This window comes from Astatotilapia calliptera, chromosome 16, assembly GCF_964374335.1.
Source record: "Astatotilapia calliptera chromosome 16, fAstCal68.1, whole genome shotgun sequence".
In the NCBI taxonomy this organism is placed as follows: domain Eukaryota; kingdom Metazoa; phylum Chordata; class Actinopteri; order Cichliformes; family Cichlidae; genus Astatotilapia; species Astatotilapia calliptera.
Genome location: NC_137437.1, coordinates 2416198 through 2443168, shown reverse-complemented (window position 1 = coordinate 2443168; position 26971 = coordinate 2416198). Strand labels below are relative to the sequence as shown.

The following is a 26971-nucleotide window of genomic DNA, read 5'->3' as shown; positions in this document are numbered from 1 at the left end:
TTTGTGCTGGTTTTCATCTTTGCTTTGTGCGGTTAGCTTTGTATTCTACTAAGAGAAAGATCTTAGAAATGTGTGTCCTCATCAGGGTTTTGTGTTGGTGTGCCAGTTGTAGCCCCAAATTTATTTTGTTAAATAGCGATTATGAGACAGAGTGTTTCAGCTATTTTACAGAGTAACATGAAAGCAATGTAATGAGTAGTAATTAAGTAACGTACTGCAATACTTTTAAGAAAAGTGTTCTGTGTAATAAGAGTAATAATGACCTTTTTGAGTAACAACTCCAGCAATGGTCATAACAAAGATATCCCCAAAACTTCTACAGACGGACCCAACACACTGTTGTTGTGTTCACGTTTGGAAGTGTTTATTGTGGTTTCACACATGCAGTGTCTCTCTGTTCAACACCCAATTCACCAACTTTGCAGACGGGCCTCAGCACACACCCTCCTCTCGCTCCGGTCTCTGGCTTCACTTCACAGATCATCACGACCTGTGGCCTCAGCTGGCACCGCCCCCTCAAACTCACTGCACCATCTCTCCCCTGCAGCTGAGCCAGGGACCACACCTCTGCCACAAGTGCCTACTGTGGGATGATTGGCTGCTCCAGGAGAAGTCTAAGTTTCATGGGATCTTGTTCAAGAGTAAGATGAGAAGGCAGAAAGAGACTGACAGACAGATCTTTGTAAACACACAAACACACACACGCGTGCGCACACACACAAACACACACACATTAATATATTTGCAAATATTATTTTGTTCTATTTATCACAACTTTTCAATTTTTGTATTTCATGTATGAACTGTACATCGTGTAGAGTCTGAGTGGGTAAATTACTCAGGGTAATGTAAACATTGTACACAGGAACTCAAAGCCAGAGGACAAAATAAAACTTTATGTGATTGGCTGGGTATTAAGACCTTGTTGCTGTAGGGTATGTACGTTATTGCAAACCAATATTTTCATAACTTTCCGAGCTTTTTTGCATTGTAAAAGAGTAAAAGTGGTAAAAGAACTTGGACAAGAAAATTGCAACTTCCGTTATGGTTTTGTAAGACCTAACCAGCTTCCTCATTTTGGTTTAGCAGTAACACTAAATAAATGTCAGCTGCAATATTTTAGTCAACTCAGCAACAAATCAGATACTTTTACTTCCTCTCTTTTAGTCGGTTCTCATGTGAGCTCTTTGGTACAGAGCTTCTGTTGCAATCTGGGGAAGAAGTGTCATCTTTTACCTACTGCATATGTTAAAAGAGGCTCCCAAGTAGGACGTGAAGGTGATTTGGGGCTTTAGGAAGAATGGAGACGGCAATGAACAGGACAAGGAATGAGGTCACATACACTCAGAGTAACCCACTGTTTGACATGTCACTCAGCAGGAGTGATCTCTACAGCCTTCAGCCTGATGGTAAGTGCTAAGACAGTGAGTGTTACTTCTTTCATAGAAACTGTGTTGAGATTTGGAAAATAGTTATCTGTAACATTTATCATGTTAGAATGAACGTGAAGGCCTAAATCCCTGATTGTTTTACTTTTTAATTCCAAACCTTTGGTGCTGTTGTTTCTGAAAATGTGCCTAAACTTATCCATAATCCTTAACTGGCCATCAACAGTCTCTAAAGCTGGAAATGCCAATTAAGAGATATTATTTTCTTGCTGGTAGGTTGTAACTTTTGAATAATCCATATACAAGCTGCTCCTGAAAAAAACCTCACTGGAAACATTATAGTATCATTTAACAAAAAATAATTTTTCAATTTGCTATAGTAACCAAAAATTTCTCGTAAAGTAAGAAACACTGAACCATCGTGAAAACCAATTTCAGCCTCGATGCGACCAAAGAAAAGTTTTGACTGAATAAAAACATGAACAGTGGAGTTAAGTGGCACAGGCTTTATTAGACTTGATGACAAAAACAAAAAAATCAGCTTCCTTAAGTTTTTTACGCCAGCTGCCTGAGCGGGTAAAAAAACAAACAAACAAAAACTGCTGTTGACAACAGACAAAACAATATTGAGTTTTTTGTCTTGGAAGAGAGTTTATTAAGACTCCTGAAACAAAAAGGAACGACATAATGGCTTAACTGAATATAGAGCAGTTCAAAGAATAACTTACAGGAAAGTACAAGAGCAAACAAATCATCTAAAAAACAACTGTGGGACTCTGAAAAACACAGAAGTAACCTGAATACTGGCAAGAGGAAAATGATTTGATTCAATTTGAATGAATTCTGGGGACTGCAGTGACAAATGTACGATTCTGTTGCTTCTAGTGCTAGTAAGTAAACTTTATTGTCATCTCTACTATATACAGTACAGGATATAGAGAAACGAGGCGAGGCTCCGGTTCCACTCAGTGCAAAAGACAAACAATAAATATAAGAAGAGAAATAAATATACACTTTAAGACAAAGATAAAAGGATCAATAACAGTTAAAATTTACAATTTACAGTTTGAAAACTGCAACAAAACCCATTTTACACCCACTCTAAATCAAAAATCAGTCTAATGTCATTATCTACACTACACACTGCTCCCCGGGCGCCTGCTTAGTGGGCTGCCCACTGCTTCACTGAGTAATTTCCCCATGGGGATCAATAAAGTATCCATTATTATAATTATTTATTACATACATATGTACTTATGTTTTAAAGCACCGGTCCCCAACCTTTTTTGTTCCACGGACCGGTTTAATGTCAAACAATATATTCACGGACCGGCCTTTAAGGTGTCGCAGATAAATACAACAAAATAAAATGATAGGACCGAGACAAAAACTGTGGTATTTTGTAAATATAATAATAAACGCAAATTGTGTAATTGTGTAATTTTATTAGCAGCGTCCTCCTGAAAACAACATTGAGAGTAACATCCTCCTCTCTGCCCCTTAATGCCCTCTGGTCGCTATGGTAACGTGGAAATATTTCTTTCAAAATAAGACACACAACTACAACACGGGAAAAGACCCAGGGAAACCGAGTTAATGATTAAAACCCCAAAAACCATAAATTTCACTCAACTCTCGCAGCCTGGTGACAAATGACTCACAGCCCAGTACCCGCTGATTTAAAGTACTGTCAGTGCTACAGTGGCTGTCATTCTTAAACCTGGGACAGAGTGAAATGGCAACCTTTACCAGCAGGTGGTGGCAGTGTTTCATATTTTCTTTCAGTGACAGCAGGTTTGCTCATTAAGAGGTTTTGCTCGATTCAAATTTAAAAAACGAAATAAAGAAAATGACATGAATGAAAATTCACTCAAAACAGCTCCTCATATGCCAACTATGGAAAAGCATCTTATGGTACAATCAACAGAGCTTTTAAAATACTGATGTTTTAAACATGCATAAAAAAAGCAAGCAGCAGGAAACTCGCATCAGGACTACCAAGATGGCGGCGCGCACAGACGCAGCGGCCCGGGGCTCCTACATTTTTGCACTTTTGGTGGTATTGGGTACACTTGGGTTTTAAGGGGTATTTATTATTTTCTTCATTATTTTATTTACGGGTTGTACGGAAGCCCCAAATGCAATTTCATTGTTCTCTGACAATGACAATAAATAAATAAATACTAAATACTAAATTATCTCTTTCTTTCTCTCTTTCTCCTGCTTTTCTCAAACTCAACATTTGTACTCAGTAGTAGTAATTTGAGTACTAAATGCCTGAATACAACCTCCTGCTTTGATGACAGCCTAGAAATAGAAACTGTGTATTATCCTTGGAAGCACTGAAAGCAAAGTGATAAGTTCCTGTATTTGGTTTGTGCAATGTATATACTGGCATTATTTTGTTTATTTATTTATTGCTTGACTGATTTATTTGCAGAACAACTTGAAAACATTTGGTTAAATGTTAGTGATTCACTTGTATATATATGTATATATATGCATATATATATATATGGTTTCTTGCTTTTTGCTTGGTAAATGTAGACAAATATTTGTAATAGCTGAATAAATAGCTGAATTTGTGTGTCCGGAAGTGACAATTTGAAGAAGTAATCTTGGTCCAAGAGATTGATCACATAACCCTGTTTGTGTTTCAGATCTGAAGTCATCCAGGCCCAGGAAACTACGGTGTTTTCATGTCATAGTTATTTACCTCATCCTGCAGACAGTCCTTAATGCTTTTCTTCTTTATAAAGGTACAGCTGCATACCATCTCATCTGTAGAATGAAATAACTTATGAGCAAAGACAGAAATAAACTACATTATTTAAAAGTTCAGTGATGCTACCATATCAACAAACACCATGGCGACAAGGTTCAATTTAGTTTAATTTATACAGCAACAAATCGCAACAACAGTTGCCTCAAAGCACTCGATACTGTAGACCCTACAAACACTTCCAGCACAGTTACTCCTGACACAAAATCTCCTTTTTCTATCTGCACACTACAAAACAACAGATAGAAACACACAGATACTAATCTGCCATCACTTCAATGCACACAGAATCCAAACATTAGAATAAATTTTATTATTCAAATCATTTTTCATTCTCGATCCCTGCTCCATCTCTCTGGACAGCAGACATCTAAATACTTTGTTAATCAGTTATTTAGACTTTATAAATGACACAATGACCATGTTATAAATAAATAATTATAAATAAGCATCTTAATCAAGAATTTTTATATTTGTATTTAATGAGGAGTAATGGTTTATAAGTGATGAAGCACTTACTAATACCTTAGTAAAGCAGGTTAGTAAGTTTAGGGTGACATTATTATGATGTGTTACCCATTAACATACATGGGAAGAAAGTATAGTGAAACATATTTGTTCATTTTCTCTTGGTTCCAGTTTTCACACTGGAGGCTTCACTGGCTCGGCCCAGATCAGAGGGGCAAACGTCCAATGATGTTTCTCATGGTTATGAAAGCTTCCAAACTCTCATACAAAACAACAGTCAAGAAACCAAGAACCTGAGACACCACCTATGGACGCTGGAGAGCCAGGTACTCTTCTCGTGTACATATAATGTGACACGGGGCCAATGACACAATGGATATTGAAGATTGTAGGATTGACCCATGGCTGACTTGATCTTTCCTGTGTTGCTCTGGTAGAGCGGATCAATCACTGCCCCATGTTCTTGGGCAATATGTTGATCCCTAAATTGCCGTTGATGTACTCACTGGCATGTGAGCGTGTGAATGTGACACAAAGAGTTTGGGCATACATAAAGGTGCAATGGGAATGTGTGTTATTTGGTGAATGAGACTTACAGTGGGAAGCGTTTTAAGTGCTGAGCTTATGTAGAAAGGTACTATTTAAGAAGCAGTCCATCACTGAATATACAGCGCATCCGGAAAGTATTCCAAAATGGCCTGTATGGCAGTTTGTCCAGACAGAAGCCAAAATCATGCATGATGATGGGCAGCCGTGCCCCTCTCCACACGCCTGTCTCACACACACAGCGAGCCAACGACAAGTATCATACTCATAACAACTCTATAACAGAGCTTATCTATGTGCTTTGCTTATAGTGAATCATCTTTATTCTTAATCAAAGATATAAATCAAAGTATAAGTCTGATTAATATGTTAGCTGAGACATGAGCTGGGTAATGAAAATTATTCAGATGTCTGGATTTTTGTGTACATAGACATGATCCAGCTGCAGCCTCAGTAGATGAGTATCTGTGTGTGGCTGCAGAGATGTGAAAGATAAGAAATGTGCTGCCAGCCCAAAATTATGTTCTGAAAGATTCTGGAAAAGAGAAATGGTACTAAGGGTTGAACAGAGAACCATAAGTCAGATGTGATTTTAATGACAGTTTAATTATGCTTAATACTGATGAGAATATAACCAATACAATGAATGAGAAAATATAATGATGTCATGATTCAAGAAACAACATTTCTTTTGAATCACGTATGTGGAAAAGCCACATAGATAGATGGTAAGATATGGCTGGACATCAGGTAATAAGTTGTTTGTTCCTTTCTCTTCTCTGAGATGAGCGCTTCCAAAGCTTAGATTATATTTATATTATAATACAGCTCGGTAATAAAGGGGTAACAGTAGGGTAACAAGGGGGAAACAAGAGGGTAATAATGTAGTATTTCTAAGTTTTAATATCCAAAGTAATAACCATGTAATGTCCAAGTAATATCGAGGTAGCAACAATGGTTACAGTTGAGTATTATTACCCTGAAATTTATGTAATAGGATAATAAGGAACCCAAAAATTGGGTGTAATAATGTGGAAATAGAGCTAGGTAATAAAGCAGTAATAGAAGGGTAACAAGGACAAAATAAGAGTGTAATAATGTGGTAATTTCTAAGTTATTACCACTCAATTACCAGTGGTAGTTTCTATATAAAAAGCAGGAAACAAAATGCCAAACCGCCTGTTTCCATTTAATAACACATTAATAACCCGTTAAATCTAACTTAAAGAAGTGTGGTTATTACCTGGAAATATCTCAGGTAGTTTCCATGTAATAAGAAGGAAACAGATGCAAAACCACTTGTTTCTATCTAATAACACATTTATAACTATGTAATAACCTTTTAAAGCACACTTAAAGAATCGTAATGACGACCTGGAAACACCTGTGGCGGTTTCTGTGTAATAAGCAGGAATTTAACACTATGGTCATGATACCTGATTAAAAGAAGCACCAGGAAGTCTGTAATGAACTGGAAACACTTAAACACAAAATGTTAATAATTAAGTTTAAAACAATAACACATATGAATACATATGTGTTATTCTCTGCACAGGAGTGTAGAGGACCCTCCATCATGGCAAAATTTATACATGGATGACAACACATAATATGGTCAATATAGTTAAGGTGGGAAAGAAAGTGGAGCACATTTTTAAAACTGTGATCAGTCGTGGCAAATCATCAAACATCTGCTGACATCTTGGTGAATTGAGTTGTGTAAATCCACAAAGAGCAGTAAACCTAAAAGCAGTAGCCCAGATCAGCTTATCACAGCTTGTACATCAAGAAAATCTACTGGACCCGCAGATGTATTCTAGAAATTCTTGTGAGTTGTGATTCGTTTCTCCACACTGAGCCATTCCAGCTGTCTTTAGGGTTCCCCCATCTGTTGAATCCCACAACGTAGGCAACAGAAAACAGGAATACAGGAAAATAAAAAATATCTCTATCTACTAATATTTTAATATTGCCTTAACATTGCACAAGGCTTAGTCAGCTTTACACAAAAACATCCTCCAAAAAGCAGTTTTTTACTTTCTTGCATTTACACACTACAGGTGTACTTTCTGTGTAGCTGGCCTGTACCACTACACTTGGTGTCTTACACTTCTGTCTTTGGAACGTTTGCCCCCCATTCCTTCTTTCACAGTCTGTCTTTGCAGGTGATTGATGGATGGTGTGCTCATCAAAATAAAGCTAACATTAATCTCAGTGTTATTCCACATTACCTGGACTATATCAATATTCAGATCATACAGAGATTAGTTAAAATATAATATGTGGATGTGCAACCATAGTTTTCCCCAATCGGGAGCTGAGTACTGATTTGTATTTCTATAGATTTGGATGAATGCATTTGTAAATAAGTGTACTCCAATCGCTTTGTGTTTGTGCATGAATTGAACACAAATTCAACAACAATACATGTCAGCCTTCTAAAATCCCTGAGCACTAATCTGAGCAGGAGTACCTTATACACAAAGCTTATTCATCTATAATAATTCCTTTAAAAAAGTGTTTCCATGTTTTTACAGTTTAACATCACAGTCACATATTTTACCAGATTAAAGGCCTGTGTGGCGAGGAAGGTCAGCTGGACAAACTGAAGACCGACCTGAGCCTGCTCAATACCACCACCCATAACCTGGAAGGCAAACTAACAGTCATCAGCTTGAAGCCAGGTCTGTGCATGTGTTTATGTACACAACAACAGGGTAAAACAACAACTATCACACAGGGCATTGTCTGCTTTCAAGCTTTAGATCCACATCATTGTTGTTTAGACAACACTGAGGTTATTGTACTCTGTCCTACAAATTTTAGAAATGTGGTGTTTAACCAAGAATTTACTTTAGATTGCACTACGTAGCTAAGACTGTGAGGAATTTAATGAGGAATTTCTAACCAAGATTTATCCTTTAGCATGCACATTAAACAAATATATAGGGTTGCCTTCATTTGTTTGGTAAAATTAGAAACATCCGGACTCAGAGTGATGCCACACAGGTAGTGCTTCTATTGTGATAAATAATTATCGGGTCACTCTAAAAGCTCCTGAAAAGCCTTCAGTTGATCCTGAATGCTACAGCAAGAATATTAACTGGAACTAGAAAGAGAGACAATATTTCTCTCTTTAATTTGGACTTGAATTTAAAGTCTTCATTTTCACATGCAAAATGAATAACGAGGCCACGCCATAAGAATTTATAGTAAGTTTCTAAAAGTAGAATAGAAGGCAGAGCCTTCAGCTATCAGACCCCTGTATTATGGACCAGCTGCCAGTTTGGATGAGTGAGACAGACACTCTCTGGGCTGTGAGGTCTCTCTCTCGCCTCATCCTCCACCGAGACCCAAGGGCCCCCCACACTCCAGCAGGGGCCCGACAGAGTCAGGGGGGCCAGGTCCTGCCAAGCAGCCGCTGAAAGGGAACCAGTACACAACTGAATACTCAGCCTCTGACATCCAGAACCATCATTGCTCTGCCAAGTTTCTAAAAGTAGAATAGAAGGCAGAGCCTTCAGCTATCAGACCCCTGTATTATGGACCAGCTGCCAGTTTGGATGAGTGAGACAGACACTCTCTGGGCTGTGAGGTCTCTCTCTTGCCTCATCCTCCACTGAGACCCAAGGGCCCCCCACACTCCAGCAGGGGCCCGACAGAGTCAGGGGGGCCAGGTCCTGCCAAGCAGCCGCTGAAAGGGAACCAGTACACAACTGAATACTCAGCCTCTGACATCCAGAACCATCATTGCTCTGCCAGGTGGGGACACCAGCCACTGGCAGGGACTGTGGCGTGGAGAAATAGGCCCCCACACCTGGGGGAGCCTGAGATGTTCTAAAAGAGTTGGATTAGTAAGGAAAACAGGCACACACAAGCATACATGCCCATCCTCATGCACACATATAAACACTCTCACACTTGCCCAACATGGAGACACTCAGAGATGAATGCAGTACACACACACTCACACTCCCCATACACACACTATACTCCCAAGTCCAGACACCAATGCCTCCAGAGGGGCAATCCACTCACAGACCCATGAGATGGGGTAGAGACCACCACACAGCCCTGGTCCATGCAGCAGCAGAGCAGCCCACCAGCCCTGGCTGGAACGCCAGTCCCAGACCCCATGCCTCCCTCCACCAGCTCATATGTGGTGTTGATGCTGGCCTATAGAGCATTTATAGTACACTTTGCAAAGGAGGAATGAAAAAATAGGATGAATGTTTCCTAAGTTGCAAAGCTTTGACAACAGAACAAGCTTGAAACTAATCAATGTGACTGATTGTCCCGGAACAACAATACCTCAGGTGTAATCAGATGCATCATAACACATAGTGTAATAAAATACTTTCTAAAGTTTATCAAGCATAGCAATGTATTTACGTATGTGTTCTCAGGACCCCCAGGTCCTCCAGGCACCAATGGACATCCAGGTAACCGAGGAGAAAAAGGCAGCAAAGGTGAGGTCAAAGTTACAGAAGCTGTAATTGATGTATTTATATTAACAATGTGACATAAATCTGCCAATGTGAAATGTCATATTCAGTAAGTTTAAAGCAGCAGCCAAGGCCAAATGGAACGAGCTGATGACAGAATCATTCAGAAAAGCAGCGTCACATCTGTATTTATTTTTACAGTGTTTAGTCTAAAACCTGCTTTGGTAAAGAACAAGAAAAGTTTCAACTGTAAAAACTTCATTCATTAGAAGATGCTGTGGGGTCGTGTGCAGCAGAATACATTAGCTTTCAGCTGCTGCTCTGGCAATGATCCCAGCATTGATGACGCATCATCTCCTGTCAGATGGATGATGAGACCTGGTTGATGGATGAGCTGCAGCCGTTATTTCACATAGCTTCACAATGTAGTGCACTGACATTTGCTGCATGAAATCTCTATCAGGGCTGGACTTTTACTCACACTGACAAATTAACCAGCTCTAATGCATATATTTCCCAATAGATAAAACTCTGCGTGCCCTCAAGCTCTCTGCTAAAAAAAGTCTTTGATCAAACTTATATTTTATGATAATTACATTTAGTTGGTTTTTTGTGGTTATTTGTCGGCTCTAGACAAGGACACTAAGGACAGATTGTTGATTCACTAACATCTTCATTTTCCCGAGTCCTCACATAATAATTCTCAGTTAATCATCAATTTAATTCATTTTTTTTCTTAATTCATTGCCGTTATCTCAGTGCATTTCATTATGTAAAGACTGTAGAATATTAGAGAAAGATAAAAGATGAAGAAACAGTTTGCATCGGTGTACAGAGAGAAGATGAAGCCTTCTCAGGCAGCTGCTGTGACCAGTTGTGGGGTTAAAGCGTCAATATGTTTCTTTTTTACTGCACTGAAAATTTTAATTAGTGAATCTTATTAAGGATGATTAAAAAGGATGTAAAGCGAGTGCTGTAAAAAGAAGTGTTTTAAGTGTAGTGCACTTATACCCAAGATTTACCTGTTATTGAAGTGCTTCAGACGTCCACAGAGATGAATGAAAAACAAGTTCCGTCACCTAAACACTTAAACCCCCACGGACTGCCATTTGGCTTTTCTCTACCTTTAAAACCCAGAGAGCAGCCAAATGGCTTTTAGCTAAGCTTTAGCTTCAGCCAAGTGGAAGCTAAATTGGCTAGTCATTCATATGTATATTAGGTTGTTACCTGGGAATTCTGGAGGGAGGGGAGTGGGGGTGTGTGATTGAGGGCGTGGGGGAGCTGCTAAAAGCTGTGCACTTCCTTTTGTGTTTCATCTTGATGCATTCTCAATCATCCAGGGAAATAAATCTCCAAAAGTCACCAACTTGGAGTGTTTCAGTTTGCCATCTTAGGGAGAAATCAACACACATGGGTGTATGTCCTTTGTTGCTGAGATTTATTGATAAAAACAGTACAAAAAACCAACCATTTGTACACATATTTACAAATAATAATAAAAAGTGAGTGAGTACAATTCAACATTTTCAGCAATCACTCACAATCCTGGCACTGCCATGGTATCTGTAGTCTGCATTTACCACATGTGTATCTTTTGCAGTGAACACATCGCACAGTGGCATGATTGTTCTTGCATTTGTGTTTGACCTGACACATGGCTCTTTTTCCAGGGCTCGGTGTGGAGGGTTGTGTCCGAAGCAACTGTTCTTTTCTTGCCTTCTTCGCAGCTACATGAGAGCGAGCCAACTCTGTTGCAAGCGCCACCAGGAAGTCCACCCGTCTTTCCTTCGTCCCGGTGCATGCTTGATACAGCCAATTTAGCTTCCACTTGGCTGAAGCTAAAGCTTAGCTAAAAGCCTACCAGCCATTTGGCTGCTCTCGGGTTTTATAGGTAGAAAGGTAGAAGCCTGGGGATGCTAGTGTAAAATAGTCACGTTCTGTGCGGTGACAAAGTATTTGACAGCTCCCTGATTTCTTACCTTTTTGTATTTCTGTTGCACTCACTTGTTTCCGATGTTTCAAATCATCACATCATTTTAGACAAAGATAACCTGAGTGAACAGGAAATGCAGGTTTTAAATTGCAATTTCATTTATTGGGAAAAAAGATATCTAAACCTACCGGGACCTATATCAAAATGTAATTGTCTCCAGCCCTGTGCTCATATATTGGTTTCTATTACTTTTACATCTTGATGAAATCTTCCTCCATGTTCATTTCTGAGATTGGTCAAATCTGGAGAAAGAAAGTTGTGATAATAACATACAAAGTACATCGTTACTGACATTTTGGCCCCATTAGCTGATGTGCTTTTGTGGATCTCAATCAGGCACCCCTGTGTCAGGAAGGTCTGGAACCTGCTCTCGGTTTAAAAGGTCGGAGTCTCTGATCCTATACTCAAGAAAAGAAAAAAAACAACCTTTGAATGAACATAAAAAAATGATCATGCAATGAATTTCCACGTGATTCAATTGCTTTATTATAGCAAGGAGACCACAGACAACCATTCACACCTATGGACCATTTAGCATCCTTACCCTAACCCTACTAACTGCATGTACCTAAAGGGCCACAAACGCAGGGACAACATGCAAACATGCACAGAAAGCCCAATTGGTGGATTCGAACTCTTGCTCTGAGGCAACAGTGCTACTCACCAACCTGTCACTCCATACTGTAGAAAAAGTAGGAAAGCTATGATTTCAAGGCTTGAATTTTTTTTACATTTTTGTCCTTGACAGGTTAAGCCACAGTAAACAGCAATAGCATGTACGTGCTGTGTGTTTACTTGCCTCTAATAACCCCAGTGACTTTCCTGTGGTTTGAAATCTCTTGTGATCAAGCGCTAACTGCTTCGCAGTCCTCCAGATGTCGATCATGCATCCTCTGAAGATTTGGTTGCCAGGTTGGCCTCTGATTAAGCCTGAAAAACTACAGAGTTCATTTTTAATGCTATTATGACATCTGAGTGATTTGATGTCAATAATAAACAGGCTTTTACCTTTACAGTTTCACAAGGTGAAAAATAGAATGTCCACAACTCAGCTAATGCTGATTTTGAGAGGAGAGAGGTTGAGGAGAGAATGGGCAGAATTCAGGCTGAAGAAAAGTATTTCTGTTCTGTGTTGATGTAATCCAGCCAAGTCCTTGGAAGTTGTCTTCCTGCAGAAATCAGTGGAAATCCAAATCCTCTTGATTTTGTAATCTAACATGGCAAAAATGAGAAAAACACAAAACCAAACTGTAAGACAACACAGAAGTACATACAAGCATGCGCATTAAATTACAGGAAAAGACCAGAATATCAGGAATCATTATTGCTCAAACTGCAGTTCTTCATGATAATTAGACTTATACTTTGATTACATCTTTCATTAAGAATAAAAATGATTTACTATTAGCAAAAGCACATACAGATAAACTATCATAGCACTTTGCATCACTGTAAACATAAAAGGCTGGATGCTATCACCTCTCTCCAATTTAATATGAGCTAAGCCGGCAAATTCAGACTCTGTCGATCCCACCTTTCTCAACATGCTGTTTCTGAGGTAGAAAGTTGCACAGACAGAGCATTCGTTTTTCAATTTCTAATACCCAACCAATAAGTTACGGTGAAGTTGAATCTCCTGAATAGAGAGACAAGACGAGAGTTCAGCTGTTTGACCAAGTGGAAGTCGCTAACTCCCACTCGATTTTGTGATCGATGTAAACTTAAAAAAAGATATCAGCTCTTTTACTTCTGTGGTGAAACTACAGGGTTAATATAACTGATCTAAACACTAATGTCTAGGTACAGTGTATATTTTGCTGAATAAACCATGTTACTAATATCAAGCACAAACTTACTATTTTAAATCGGTTCAACAGAAAACCATGGTGAGGTGACTTTGTTTTCCTGATGTGTAGCATCTGCATAGCTTCTACAGCACAAGTTTCTTCCGTAATACAGTCAACAAAAATAAAAAATAGACGTTAAATTTATTAAGTATTTGAAAGATTATTCAGTCATTAACTTTGGCAGTTCATGGATTTTGCAAACTATCATCATATGTTGTGGAAACAACTTGATTATCTAGGAAATAGATTTTTCTACTTTTACGTTGATATAAAATGTGCCAAAATTAGAAAATCGCCTTTAAATGAAATTACTTTTTTAGGGAACAAGTTTGTATTTTTATTTTTCAAAAAACGGAATTTTATAGTTTTTTTTTTTTATAGAATAGCTTATAGCATATTGGTATGTAAATATAATAAATAATATAGAAAAACAACACTAAAAATAGTTCACAATAGAAAGAATTAACAAGATATTCCAACTGATCACAACTTCTACAACAACAATACAAGTCCTGTGTAGAACTGCAATGTTCTTTACATTTTCACTTTCTTTTTTATAATCAAAATTTTATGCATTTTATAAAAATATGATGTGGAGTAAAAGTCGGTAATAAAATTGATTTGTCTTGTGGTCATCTTCTAACTGCACTGGCCGTGTGTGCTTTTTTTCTGCATGCTTGCGTCATCAGATATTATAATCCATCACATACCGGTATGTTTCTTTCCAGGAGACCATGGAGATAACGGCCTTCCAGGACCAAAGGGTGAAAGGGGAGACAAAGGAGAACAAGGAGAGCCAGGTACTGGAAAATGGTAGAGTTTAATATGCCTATACAGTCCACCCTGTGGCAGCTATAGTAAGAGCTGCTCACATTCTCTGAAATCTTATCAAAGTTGCTTCAGTGCATCCTTTACAACCAGCTTCTGTACTGGGGAGACTGGAGATATCATCTCACAGATCAAAGCACGACCCCAGTGCAACATTCAGTACTGTTGGCGACAATATTTTAGCACCTTGGGAACGAGAATGGGTGCCGGGGCAGACCAGACACTCCCACCCAAGGAGTAGGAACGGATGCAGGAGCAGGCTGGGTCATGGCTGCCCTTACCTTGGAGTGGCATCAGCAATGATCTGGCACCCGCTGTCTCTACCTGAGAACCAGGTACTGGAGCGGAAACCAGCAGGGCCCTAACTGATTTGAGACCAGGAAACGCGATTGGCTGAGCCCCAGCCTCCCAAACCTGAGGCACTGGTATGGGTGCAGGGGTAGGCAGGAGCCCAGCTGCCCTCGAAGCAGGAGCTGGTGCCAGCTGGGTCCTAGCCAGTGTCCCCCGAGAAACTAGTACAGCTGCAGGGAATGGGGGGACCTTGGCCACCCTAGGAGCAGGTGTGGGTGCACAACCCATCTCTGCCTTAACTGACTGACTTACACCAATGATCGTTTCAGGCTGTGCTGCTTCATAAACCCTTTCTGAATGAGAAGCATGAGAATTCATCTTTGAGCACAAAAACAGTCTCAGAGAATGCAGGTCATGAATAAATGAATAGTCTGAGGGAGTCTTTCAAAAAGTAGTTTCATATACATAATCCTCATGCACAGTCTTGTATTTAGCCAGTTCAGAAGCACAAATGTATGTTTGAGCTTCTGGAAAAAAACGAGCCGTTTATTGTGGCTGATAATGAACAAGAACAAAACAGAGAAACAAAATTAAACGAAGAGCCAACCATAAAAAAACTAAATACAAAATACCTGAAACACATGGAAAGAATGAGAGGACATGGAGACACGAGGGAGGACAGAAGATTTACAGACTGAGGGAGAGACAATAAATACGCTGAGGGATGACGAGGGAAGTGGAAACAGCTGGAGTGAACAAGATGTGATGAGACAGGGGAAGCAAAACTTAGCACACTGAACACAGGACGAGAGAATGAACAGGAAACACTGAGACTTAAGACATACAGCCGGATACAGCAATGGAGATAAACAAGCAGGGTGTCATGCGGCGGCTGTGTGAAGGCAAGAGAGGACCCAAAATGCACGGCTCTAGACACACGGGGATGAACTCAAAGGCAGGTCTTTATTAACAGGAACATAAGAAGTCAACTATACTGGGAGCAACTAAAGCTGAGGCGCTGGGAAGACACGGTAAATGCACACAACCTAGAGGGACGACGCAACACGGAACAAAGGGACACTCTGACATAAATACACAGAAGGTAATGAGGGAAGTGGGAACACACGGGGAACGCAGCTGAGGACAATTACTCGTGACAGAGCGGGGAGGACACGAACCTGAAAATACTGACACCAAGATGTGGACCTTGAACACAACACAGTACACAGAGATGGGCACAGAGAGAGAGGCAGAGAAGAAGGATGAATATGGGGGGATGAGGAGAACACAGAACACAAAGGACGGGAACACGGTACCAGAACAAACACCACAATAACAGCATGGACACAGGGGGGATCCAAATACCAAACCAAACAATCCAATGAACATAAGGAACAAAATACAAAACCACAGGAAAACTAAGAACACTGGGTCAAAATGACCCAGGACCATGACACAGGGAGGCAAACGATGAGACACAAGGAGAGCAACAGCATGTCTACACACACACAAAGTCTAGACATTAGAATTATTTTTATTACTCAAACTGCATATCTCATTCAGCATGTTAATTAGACATATTCAATTCAATACTTTATTGTCCCACAAGGGGAAGCAATAAGAATAAACAAAACAATGATAAAAAGCCACAAGACAGTTATTTGCCATTAAGGAGACGGGTTGCAGTTGGGATAAAAGAAACCTGGAGTCTCTTGTTCTTCCTCACAGGTTCTCTAAAACGACGGCCAGAGTCAAACTCACTTCAAACAATTTATAATAAAAAGAGCCTTCCTTCCTCTTCCTTATATCTTTGACTATAGCTTCAATTTGCACACATGAACTTTGTTTAGCACTCTGTATCACTTTAAACTTAAAAGGCCAGATGTCTTTTTACCCTCTCAGACTTTAATAAGAGGCGAGCAGGGAGGGCTTCATTCTCTCAGTCCAACCTTTCTCGACTGGAAGGCAGCCTTCACCTTCCACTTCTTCTCTGGCTCCTCTGTGAGCTCTCGGTATTCCTCGAGCTTCTCACATTCTTTCTTCCTGGTGTTGCTACCACTTGGTATCACTACATCGATCCCTACAGCCTTCTTCCTCTACTTGTTCTTCCGATTCAGCTGACTCCTCAGGATGTTTCTTACGCTCTGCAGGTATTTTGTGGTTGAGACTTTCCGAGGAGTTTGGTTTCCCTCTGTGACACCAAGGTACTTGAAACTGACATCCATTGTTAGTCAGTGGTACCAGCTTCAGTCATTATGCAAATGTACCGGAAAACACAACAAGTTTTAACCGTCTAGCTTAGATTGGAGGTTATGTTGAAGAATTTGGAAATCATTGTGGTTCTTCATTATTCTAACAATTTTGTGCAATGTACCGGTACCACTGGCAGCCAAACAGCTCCAGAACCAGATGTTATCACCATCATCAAGGTATAAATAATATGCTTCATTTTAAAAGCCCTAACTGTCATGAACAGTCAGGGCGGGATTGGACCCTGAATGCAGACAAGATCATTATATCAATAAGAGAACAGAAAGAGAAAAGTCACAACACAAACTAACCTGTCTAAAGGAAAAAACAACACAACCAACAACCAGACGCACTTCTGTGGCCGGCCAGCCTTCACTAGTAGCAGCAAAAAAACATCTACACTGTTCCCGAAACTGTCAAAACGACTGTGTCTTTCCATTCTGCTCAGCAGAATCTCAGACTCTAGAGAGCAGAGAAAATTGCAAGTGGACCTCAAACAGACTTTATAATGTTTTATGGCTAACTGCTCAGTGAGTCCAGGTGCAGGCTGGGAAAAATGAGCAGCAGAGGAAGAGAAACAGCACCTCACCTGCACATCCCCATTGCATGTAACAGAGGCCAGATGGTTCAGTTTTTGTCTCATCTGGCCATAAACCTGTCCTGCAGAAAGGCTATTCATTGTGAGCAGCTGCTAAGATCGTCAGCTGAAACAATGTATGTAAGTTTGTGTTATTTGGATGTTTCACGGCTTTGGTGTTCTTCTGAAAGGTGACTACAAATGTCACCCTTAGATAAGAGGAAACTGGTTGGGATGTCTGTCTTTTGTTAATTTACATTTACGAGTTAAAATTTGCTCCCATAAAAGTTAAACAGACATTTTAAAATCACCATTGTTGTCTTTACAAATGCAGGTCCTAGGGGTCCACCTGGGGATCAAGGACCAGGTGCAAAGGGAGAGAAAGGTGACCCTGGCAGTCCAGGTAAGGTTTTTGGTTAAATTCATTGGAGCCGTGTTGAGGATTCACTCAAACTCAAACTGAAGCAGATTATACACTAGGGCGACCAATCATCCTCTTTCTCTGCACTTGTTGACTTGTAAAAGACTATATGACATTTTTTATTTCACCATTCATTAACCGCACAGAGAAGGCATCGTTTAAATATGTCAAAGTTTTCTTTAAGGCAAAAAGAATTTTCTGGCACAACTTCACCTGCTTCCAAGGTGCATGGAGAGGATAAAAGAATTCACAAAGCAGAAACTCCAGCAACACTTGAGGGAAGATGAACAACTTTAATAATAGATGTTTCGGCTTGTGGCCTTCATCAGGGTCCTGATGAAGGCCACAAGCCGAGGATATGCTTCCTAGATATTCCAGCATTGTCCCTAGATATATTCCGGTCCTGGGTGACCGACTGCACCAGCGTAGGGGCTGACAATGGATCCCTGGTTTTCATCCCAATCACTAATGGCAGTTATGGTGCCACCGCCTAGGCCAGGGCTGTCGAACTCATTTTACATTGCAGGCCACGTACGACCCATCTAAGCGGTCGGACCGGTGAATCTCCCCTTTCTGTCAGTGTAAAGAAGTTTCATATTTAACAGTTTTTCTACATGATAAAGAAAAAGAAACAAAATAAATATTTATATTAGAAAGTGAAAATCAGAAACCTTGTTTTTCACAAAGTTACAGAGGTTTTATTAGAAACATAGCTATGCGTTTAGCAATTTGGCATAATTCACTACCAATAAAAGGTTAAATTTTTTTGTAGTGAATAGCAGGAATGAGGCTTTCTTGTCAGAAGTCATTTTAGGAAAACAGAAAAACAGCAGCCAGCAGCACTGTACACAACTGGTGCGTAATAAACAAGTAAATAAGGCAGATAATAGAGATTTTTGATGGGAAACTGGTCCTGAAGCACACAGAGATGGAGCTGATTTGGTGAATTTGGCTCGCAGAGTGATCAATCCTGCAGTTTTGCAAGATGTCTGTTATGACTTTACATGCCTTTATGCACCTCCCTTTGTTAATCCGTTCAATACTTTCTCCCTGTGTCAATTCTCATTATTACACATAATTTATGGACACATATGGTTTGATTTCTGTGCATGTATGGATAGGATGGGTTGTTACTGTTGTTACTGATTCTCTGGTGAGAATTTTATGTCAATACCACCTTCAGAAATATATTGTCTTGAACGTATACACAAAACTGAATGTGTACACAAAACTGAATGTATACACAAAACTGAATGTGTACACAAAACTGAATGTATACACAAAACTGAATGTGTACACAAAACTGAATGTATACACAAAACTGAATGTGTACACAAAACTGAATGTATACACAAAACTGAATGTGTACACAAAACTGAATGTATACACAAAACTGAATGTGTACACAAAACTGAATGTATACACAAAACTGAATGTGTACACAAATCCAGAAATAAACGGACTGAAAATTATTTAAGGCTTTTCTAGCCTAACTGAGCACTCAGAACACTGGTGGATACACTGAGGGCAATTTGGACTTCATCCCTCTTCTTTTCTTTGTAGGTCACAGCAAACCTTATTTGAAAATGGAAATACTTTGCATTTACTGTATACGTCATTGTTTTAGTCTTACTGACTATTCAATTCAATTCAATTCAATTTTATTTATATAGCGCCAAATCACAACAAAAGTCGCCTCAAGGCGCTTCATAGATACAGAGAAAAACCCAACAATCATATGACCCCCTATGAGCAAGCACTTTGGCGACAGTGGGAAGGAAAAACTCCCTTTTAACAGGAAGAAACCTCCAGCAGAACCAGGCTCAGGGAGGGGCGGGGCCATCTGCTGCGACCGGTTGGGGTGAGAGAAGGAAGACAGGATAAAGACATGCTGTGGAAGAGAGACAGAGGTTAATAACAGATATGATTCAATGCAGAGAGGTCTGTTAACACATAGTGAGTGAGAAAGGTGGCTGGAAAGGAAAAACTCAATGCATCATGGGAATCCCCCGGCAGCCTACGTCTATTGCAGCATAACTAAGGGAGGATTCAGGATCACCTGGTCCAGCCCTAACTATATGCTTTAGCAAAAAGGAAAGTTTGAAGCCTAATCTTGAAAGTAGAGATAGTGTCTGTCTCCTGAATCCAAACTGGAAGCTGGTTCCACAGAAGAGGGGCCTGAAAACTGAAGGCTCTGCCTCCCATTCTACTTTTAAATACTCTAGGAACAACAAGTAGGCCTGCAGAGCGAGAGCAAAGTGCTCTAATAGGGTGATATGGTACTACAAGGTCATTAAGATAAGATGGGGCCTGATTATTTAAGACCTTGTATGTGAGCAGCAGGATTTTGAATTCAATTCTGGATTTAACAGGAAGCCAAAACAGGGGAAATATGCTCTCCCTTTCTAGTCCCTGTCAGGACTCTTGCTGCAGCATTTTGGATCAGCTGAAGGCTTTTCAGGGAGTTTCTAGGACTTCCTGATAATAATGAATTACAGTCGTCCAGCCTGGAAGTAATAAATGCATGAACTAGTTTTTCAGCGTCACTCTGAGACAGGATATTCCTAATTTTAGAGATGTTGCGCAAATGGAAGAAAGCAGTCTTACATATTTGTTTAATATGTGCTTTGAAGGACATGTCCTGGTCAAAAATGACTCCAAGGTTCCTCACAGTGTTACTGGAGGCCAAGGTAATGCCATCCAGAGTAAGAATCTGGTTAGATACCATATTTCTAAGCTTTTCAGGGCCGAGTACAATAACCTCAGTTTGATCTGAATTAAGAAGCAGAAAGTTAGCGGCCATCCAGGTCTTTATGTCTTTAAGACATTCCTGCAGTTTAACTAATTGGTGTGTGTTATCTGGCTTCATGGACAGATAGAGCTGGGTGTCATCGGCATAGCAGTGTAAATGTATGTTATGTCTTCTAATGATGCTGCCTAAGGGAAGCATGTATAATGTAAACAGAATTGGTCCTAGCACTGAACCCTGTGGAACTCCATAATTAACCTCAGTGTGCGAAGAGGACTCTCCATTTACATGCACACCTGGAGACCGCTGGAAGCACTGTGAGAATCATGTTCTTTGATTTCTCCAGTGCCTTCAACACCATTCTTCCCTCGGTTCTAAAGGACAAGCTGGTGAACTCTGGAGTGGACCATCACCTCACTACCTGGATCCTGGACTACCTCACCGACCGACCACAGTATGTGAGGACTCAGGGCTGTGTGTCGGACAGGGTCGTCTGCAGTACGGGGGCCCCACAGGGAACGGTTCTGGCTCCGTTCCTCTTCACCATCTACACTGCAGACTTCTCCCACAATTCCACCCAGTGCTTCCTGCAGAAGTTCTCTGATGACTCTGCAATAGTCGGCCTCATCACTGATGGGGACGACAAAGAGTACAGAGGTCTGACCCAAGACTTTGTGGACTGGTGCCAGCTGAACTACCTCCAGATCAACACCAGTAAAACCAAGGAACTGGTGGTAGACTTCCGCAGGCACAAGCATTCTCCACTGCAACCACTGAACATCCAAGGTATGGACATTGAGGCTGTGGACAGCTACAGGTACCTTGGTGTTCATCTGAACAATAGACTGGACTGGACTCATAACTCAGACGCCCTCTACAGGAAAGGGCAGAGCAGGCTGTACCTGCTGCAGAGACTCAGGTCGTTTGGAGTGGAGGGCCCACTCCTGAAGACCTTCTATGACTCTGTTGTGGCTTCTGCTATCTTTTATGGCGTGGTCTGCTGGGGCGGCAGCATCTCTGCTGGGGACAGGAAGAGACTGAACAGGGTGATCCGAAGGGCCAGCTCTGTTCTAGGATGCCCTCTGGACCCAGTGGAGGTGGTGAGTGACAGGAGAATGGTGGCTAAGCTGTCATCCCTGATGGACAACATCTCCCACCCCATGCAGCAGACTGTGACAGCACTGAGCAGCTCCTTCAGTGGGAGACTGCGGCACCCACGGTGTGGGACGGAGAGATTTCGCAGGTCTTTCCTCCCCACTGCTGTCAGACTCCATAATAAAGACTTTAACTGATCAAGCACACACATCCATGCATATGCAATAATACTAAGTGCAATAATCCTTTCTGTCATCGTTGTATTTTTACTCAGTTGTATATAGTATTTTATTTTATTTTATTCTATTCTGTACAGTTGTGTACTGTATTTATTCTTATTGTATTCTAATTTTTGCCTCATAACTTTTGCACTGTCCACTTCCTGCTGTGACAAAACAAATTTCCCACGTGTGGGACTAATAAAGGTTATCTTATCTTATCTTATCTTATCTTACAAACTGGAGTCTATTAGATAGATATGATACAAACCACTGCAGTGCAGTACCTGTAATACCTACAGCATGTTCTAATCGCTCTAATAGGATATTATGGTCGACAGTATGGAACGCTGCACTGAGGTCTAGCAGGACAAGCACAGAGATGAGTCCACTGTCAGAGGCCATAAGAAGATCATTTGTAACCTTCACTAAAGCTGTTTCTGTGCTGTGATGAGCTCTGAAACCTGACTGAAACTCTTCAAATAAACCATTCTAATCAACTAATCAAAGTATCAAAAAAATAATCACAGCGTGTCACTTGTGCTGTATTTTGACAAGTTATTGCCTTATTCCATAATGAATTAAATTCATTTTCACCTCAAAGTTCTACACTCAATACCCAATAAGACAAAGTGACAAAAGTTTTCTTGCAATTCTTGCAAATTTATTAAAAATAAAAAACAAAAATATAACACGTGCATAAACATTCACAGCCTTTGCTGAATACATTTTCTGGTGTAACTTTGGCAGAACTGTCGCAAGTCTTTTAAGTATAATGCTTCATGCTTGGCACACTTTTTTGGGCAGTTTCTCCCAGTCTTCTTAGTAGATCCTCTCGGGCTCTACTGGGCATGATGGGAAGTGTTAGTGCACAGCTATTATCAGATCTCTCCAGAGATATTCAGTGGGTTCAAGTCTGGGCTCTGGCTGAGTCACTCAAGGACGTTCACAGGTGGTCCTGAAGCCACTCCTTTGTTATCTTGGCCGTGTGGAGGCCGTTGTTTTGTTGGGAGACCTTTGACTAAGTCAAGGTCCAGAGTGCACTGAAGCTGGTTTTCATCATGAATGTGTCCATCACTGCATTCATCTTTCCCTTGACCATGACTAGTGTCCCAGTTCCTGCTGCAGAAATACCATCACATGATGTTTGGTAAAGTGATCATTGGCTTCTTGGCCATTGTGTTGTCCCTGACTAAGGCCCACCAATCCCAATTACTCAGACTGATCAGGATTCCAGCTCTGAGAAGAGTCATGGTGGTTGCAAACGTCTTTATGGATGATCGAGACCACTGTTCTCACTGGGACCTTCCGTGGTGCAGAAATTCTTCCGTACTCGTTCCCAGATCTGTGCCTCGACACAATCCTGTCTCAGAGGTCTACAGACAAGTGCTTGGACTTCATGGCTTGGTTTGCACTCTAACCTGCACTGTCAACTGTGGGACCTTAGACAGACATGTACTTTTCCCAATCATGTCCAACCAACTAAATTTAAAACTTTCAAGTTGTAACAGCTGACAAATTATCAGGGGAAACAGGATGCACCTGAGGTCAGTTTTCAGCGTTAATACATATGTTTTGTTATGTCTTTATTTTTAATAAATTTGTGAGAATTTGAAACTTTCAGACTTTTTTTAAACTTTGTCATTGTGGGAAACTGTGAAGAATGATCAGGCGAAAAATGAATTCACGCTATTTTGGAAAAAGTCTCTGACATGACACAATGTGGAACAAGTGAAGTGCTGTGAATACCGTGTGTGTACAGTGTGACTAATGTGAAACAGTGTTTTAAAACAGTATTTGTTAAACCCATACCAATCCATATTCTTATATGTTTGTGCTGTTTGTGTTTTTCTCTTTCATGAGATTTCATTTTGTCATTTTCACGACAGGTCCTAGAGGGCCAAGTGGTTACAATGGAACACAAGGTAAGCACATTTAATCAACAAGCCCGTTTCCACGACTAAAAAAAGGATCCATAACTCAAAACTTCGACTTATTTTCTCAAAATTTCGACTTGTTAACTCAAAATTTCGAGTTAGCGCTGCCAATCAGTAATCTACGTGAATGACGTCATTTCCTTGTTACCCGGAAGCTGAAGCCCTCAGGTAAGCTACCGGTATTACATCCAGTCATGAATGCACAGATTGCTGAGTATTTTCAGCTTGGCTTCAAAAATGATAAAATCCTTGTGTTATTGGCTGAATCACATGGTGTTACTATCAGCAAACGCACTCGCTAAAGCGCCAATTTGTTGCGATCCGGTTTTGCGCGTTAGTCTGCGCCATATGCTTCCCGGTAACAAGAAAGTGACCTCATTCACGTTGATTACTGATTGGCAGAGCTAACTCAAAGTTTTGAGAAAAGTAACTTGAAATTTCGAGCTATGTTTCTTGAAATTTCAAGTTAATAAGTCGAAATTTAAAGAAAGTAGCTCAAAATTTCGAGTTATGGATACGTGTTATTATTTTTTTTTGTAGTGGAAACGGGCTTCCATAAAAGATGGAGAAAATATGACTTGGAGTCTTGTTTCTCTCACACACTGGAAGCTTAGTTTTTCCTTACTTTTTCTGGGGGTTACATATTCCACAAAAAGAGCTGGTTTTGTTAGAAAAGTTCCACTAGGCAACATCTATAAGAGATATCTCATACAGGGAAGTTTAATGTGAGAGCCAGTTCAGTAAACAAAGATCTTTATAATGAATTGAACATAATGACAGATGACCAGTAAGCAGATTGGAGGCTGATTGGCTTGAAGAAGGCAGGCAGAAATATGACTGAACTAGAGCTGTGATGTTAGCAATGAGCTTGAAAGTGTGGGAAAGTGGAAGTGATGAAAGCACAAATTAGGCGCCAAGCGCCCAGGAAGCAGACAGATGTTTGATTGTAGATCTTCCTTAATAAAATGATGTATAAGCTTCAGTCTGTTTGTGATAGCTACATTTGGGTCCATGACTGACACCTTGTTGACTTAGATGTTGTAGATGTTTGTTTTCTGTCATCATGCACTTCAGCTGTTTTCTGTAGGGGACAGTGTATAATGCAAAGATTTGTAAAACCTTTTGAATTTAAGTTGCAAGTCTGCACTGCAGTCAAATATTCATCGTGATATAAAATCTATTGTAGTGGTGTACAAAAGCAAAACTGGGAGAAATATGTCTTTGTCTAATAAATTATGGGCCTACTGTAATTTCATATGTCAGCTTTAATCTTTTCTCCACAGGTCTTCCTGGGCCACCAGGTACCAAAGGAGAGAAGGGAGAGATGGGAACAGAGTGTAAGTGCACTTCATGCTGACCTGAGAGCAGCGATAGCTTCAGAAACCTCAGATGTTAAACATTAAAAAATGTATTAAAGGTATTCTAATGTCTAAAGGGACATTAACCATTTTTGACAGAGAGAAAATAAAAGCCTTAGAGTGTTTTGTTATTAGATTTGTACTGATGAAAATAGCATGCAGCACATAGTGATTCAACAAGTATGGCTGCTATATCACAGCAGAAATATCTTGATGCATGCTCAGTCATCCAGGTAAGTAAATCTCACAGCAGAAATATTTCATCGCCAGAACACAAGTTGGCTTTTTGTGAAGTAGTCACAGAAAATGCAGCGTGTTTGTCAGTTAGCATTTCCAGATTTGTCATTTATGAAATGCAAACCAACTAAATGTCTCACAGGGACATTTTTACCATTGTTAACCATCCTGATCTCTTTCATAACAACAATGATTCCAGCAACAACAAAAACCCACTGTTAATCTTGTCACCTCAACTTTGTCCACCACAGTGACTGTGCGTCTTGTGCCAGGAAAAAACCAAGGACGAGTGGAAGTGAAGCACAACAATATCTGGGGCACTGTGTGTGATGACAGATTTGACCGTGTGGATGGCTTGGTGATCTGTAAGATGCTGGGCTTCCAGACTGTCCATTCCACCTTTATTGCCGCCCCAGGTACCAAGCCCACTCTGTCATCTGTTTTCAATGAATCTCAATCTTACTGCTAGAACCTTATTTTATTTATTTATTTATTTATGTAATTTATTTAAAATGCTATTCCCAAATTTCAAAGAAATTAAATAATAAGATGTTGACTTTTTATGGTCAAATAGTAGGAAATCTCATAAAATATAACATAAATTCATAAAGCCACATCTAATTCCAGGTGAATGTAAAATGTGTGCACAGGTTGTAAGTGTAGCACAGAATTTATAGGAACTAAAAGTATATTAAAAAAGTAAACATAGGGACTGTCAAAGCAAGCAGGTGGTTTATGTCATAGTATCACAAGATAAAGAACCTTTATGAAGATGCACAGAGACAAAGTGAAGAAAACGAAAGTAAGCCTTTATTTTGGCTGATAAAAATCTGTCAAATAAAAAAGAGCCCACTCACAAAAACTCATAGTTCATAAGCCTAAAACACTGGGTCAGAGAAAAACAGCACAACACCAGTCTGCTCTAACACTTCTTTCCTTCTGTAGGGTCTGGCAAGATCTGGCTGGACGAGCTGCGGTGCACAGGAGCCGAGGACAATATCTTTGATTGCCCTCAAGGTAAAATCGGTGTTAATGACTGCAACCACAATGAAGACGCTGGGTTACACTGTCTGTAGACTGAAGACGGAATCGCTGCTCTCGTGGAATCAAGAGCAACAAAATGTTTTCAGAAACTCAGTGTTCAGTATATATCACAGGAAATATTACACATTTTACTTCACTGTTTTGCTCAAAACTGACTTTAATGATTGAGCTTTAAAAACCTGTTATGAGCTTGTGATTCAGTACTATACAAAAGCCTGCACATTAATGACGTAACAGTAATTTTCCTTGTAGATCACTATAAAATATTCCTGATAAATTAACTCAAACTGGTGTTTGTAATTGCTTGCAATCTGTGACCTTGCAGCTACACCCCACTAAATACTGCACTTTGTACCATGAGGTGGCTCTGGATACTCACACCACTGTCAAACACATCGATACACAGCTCACTGACCAGGGAGCAGTACTGAGACTAATGGTGTTCACATCTCAGTCTAATTATATATTCACACAATATATTTTATTCATTTCATTTT

At 40.1% G+C, this 26971-nt stretch overlaps 1 protein-coding gene across 1 annotated transcript; it reads left to right on the top strand.

The window, feature by feature from the left end:
* The first annotated feature begins 1161 nt into the window (after positions 1 to 1161).
* marco (macrophage receptor with collagenous structure) lies at positions 1162 to 26755 on the top strand. The gene is made up of 11 exons (XM_026145302.2): positions 1162 to 1409; positions 4049 to 4147; positions 4810 to 4964; positions 7751 to 7868; positions 9591 to 9653; positions 14198 to 14269; positions 17750 to 17818; positions 23788 to 23823; positions 25119 to 25172; positions 25682 to 25846; positions 26376 to 26755. Exons 1-11 carry the CDS (start codon positions 1301 to 1303, stop codon positions 26504 to 26506), a joined length of 1071 nt encoding a protein of 356 aa, XP_026001087.1. The 5' UTR covers positions 1162 to 1300; the 3' UTR covers positions 26507 to 26755.
* The last annotated feature ends 216 nt before the right edge of the window (positions 26756 to 26971 follow it).

Bases quoted from the DNA above. Each gene is read 5' to 3' on its own strand.
- marco (XM_026145302.2), top strand. From the start codon at position 1,301: ATGGAGACGGCAATGAACAGGACAAGGAATGAGGTCACATACACTCAG. The intron at 4,965-7,750 runs GTACTCTTCTCG...ATATTTTACCAG, and splicing joins TATGGACGCTGGAGAGCCAG to ATTAAAGGCCTGTGTGGCGA. The intron at 9,654-14,197 runs GTGAGGTCAAAG...GTTTCTTTCCAG, and splicing joins AGGAGAAAAAGGCAGCAAAG to GAGACCATGGAGATAACGGC.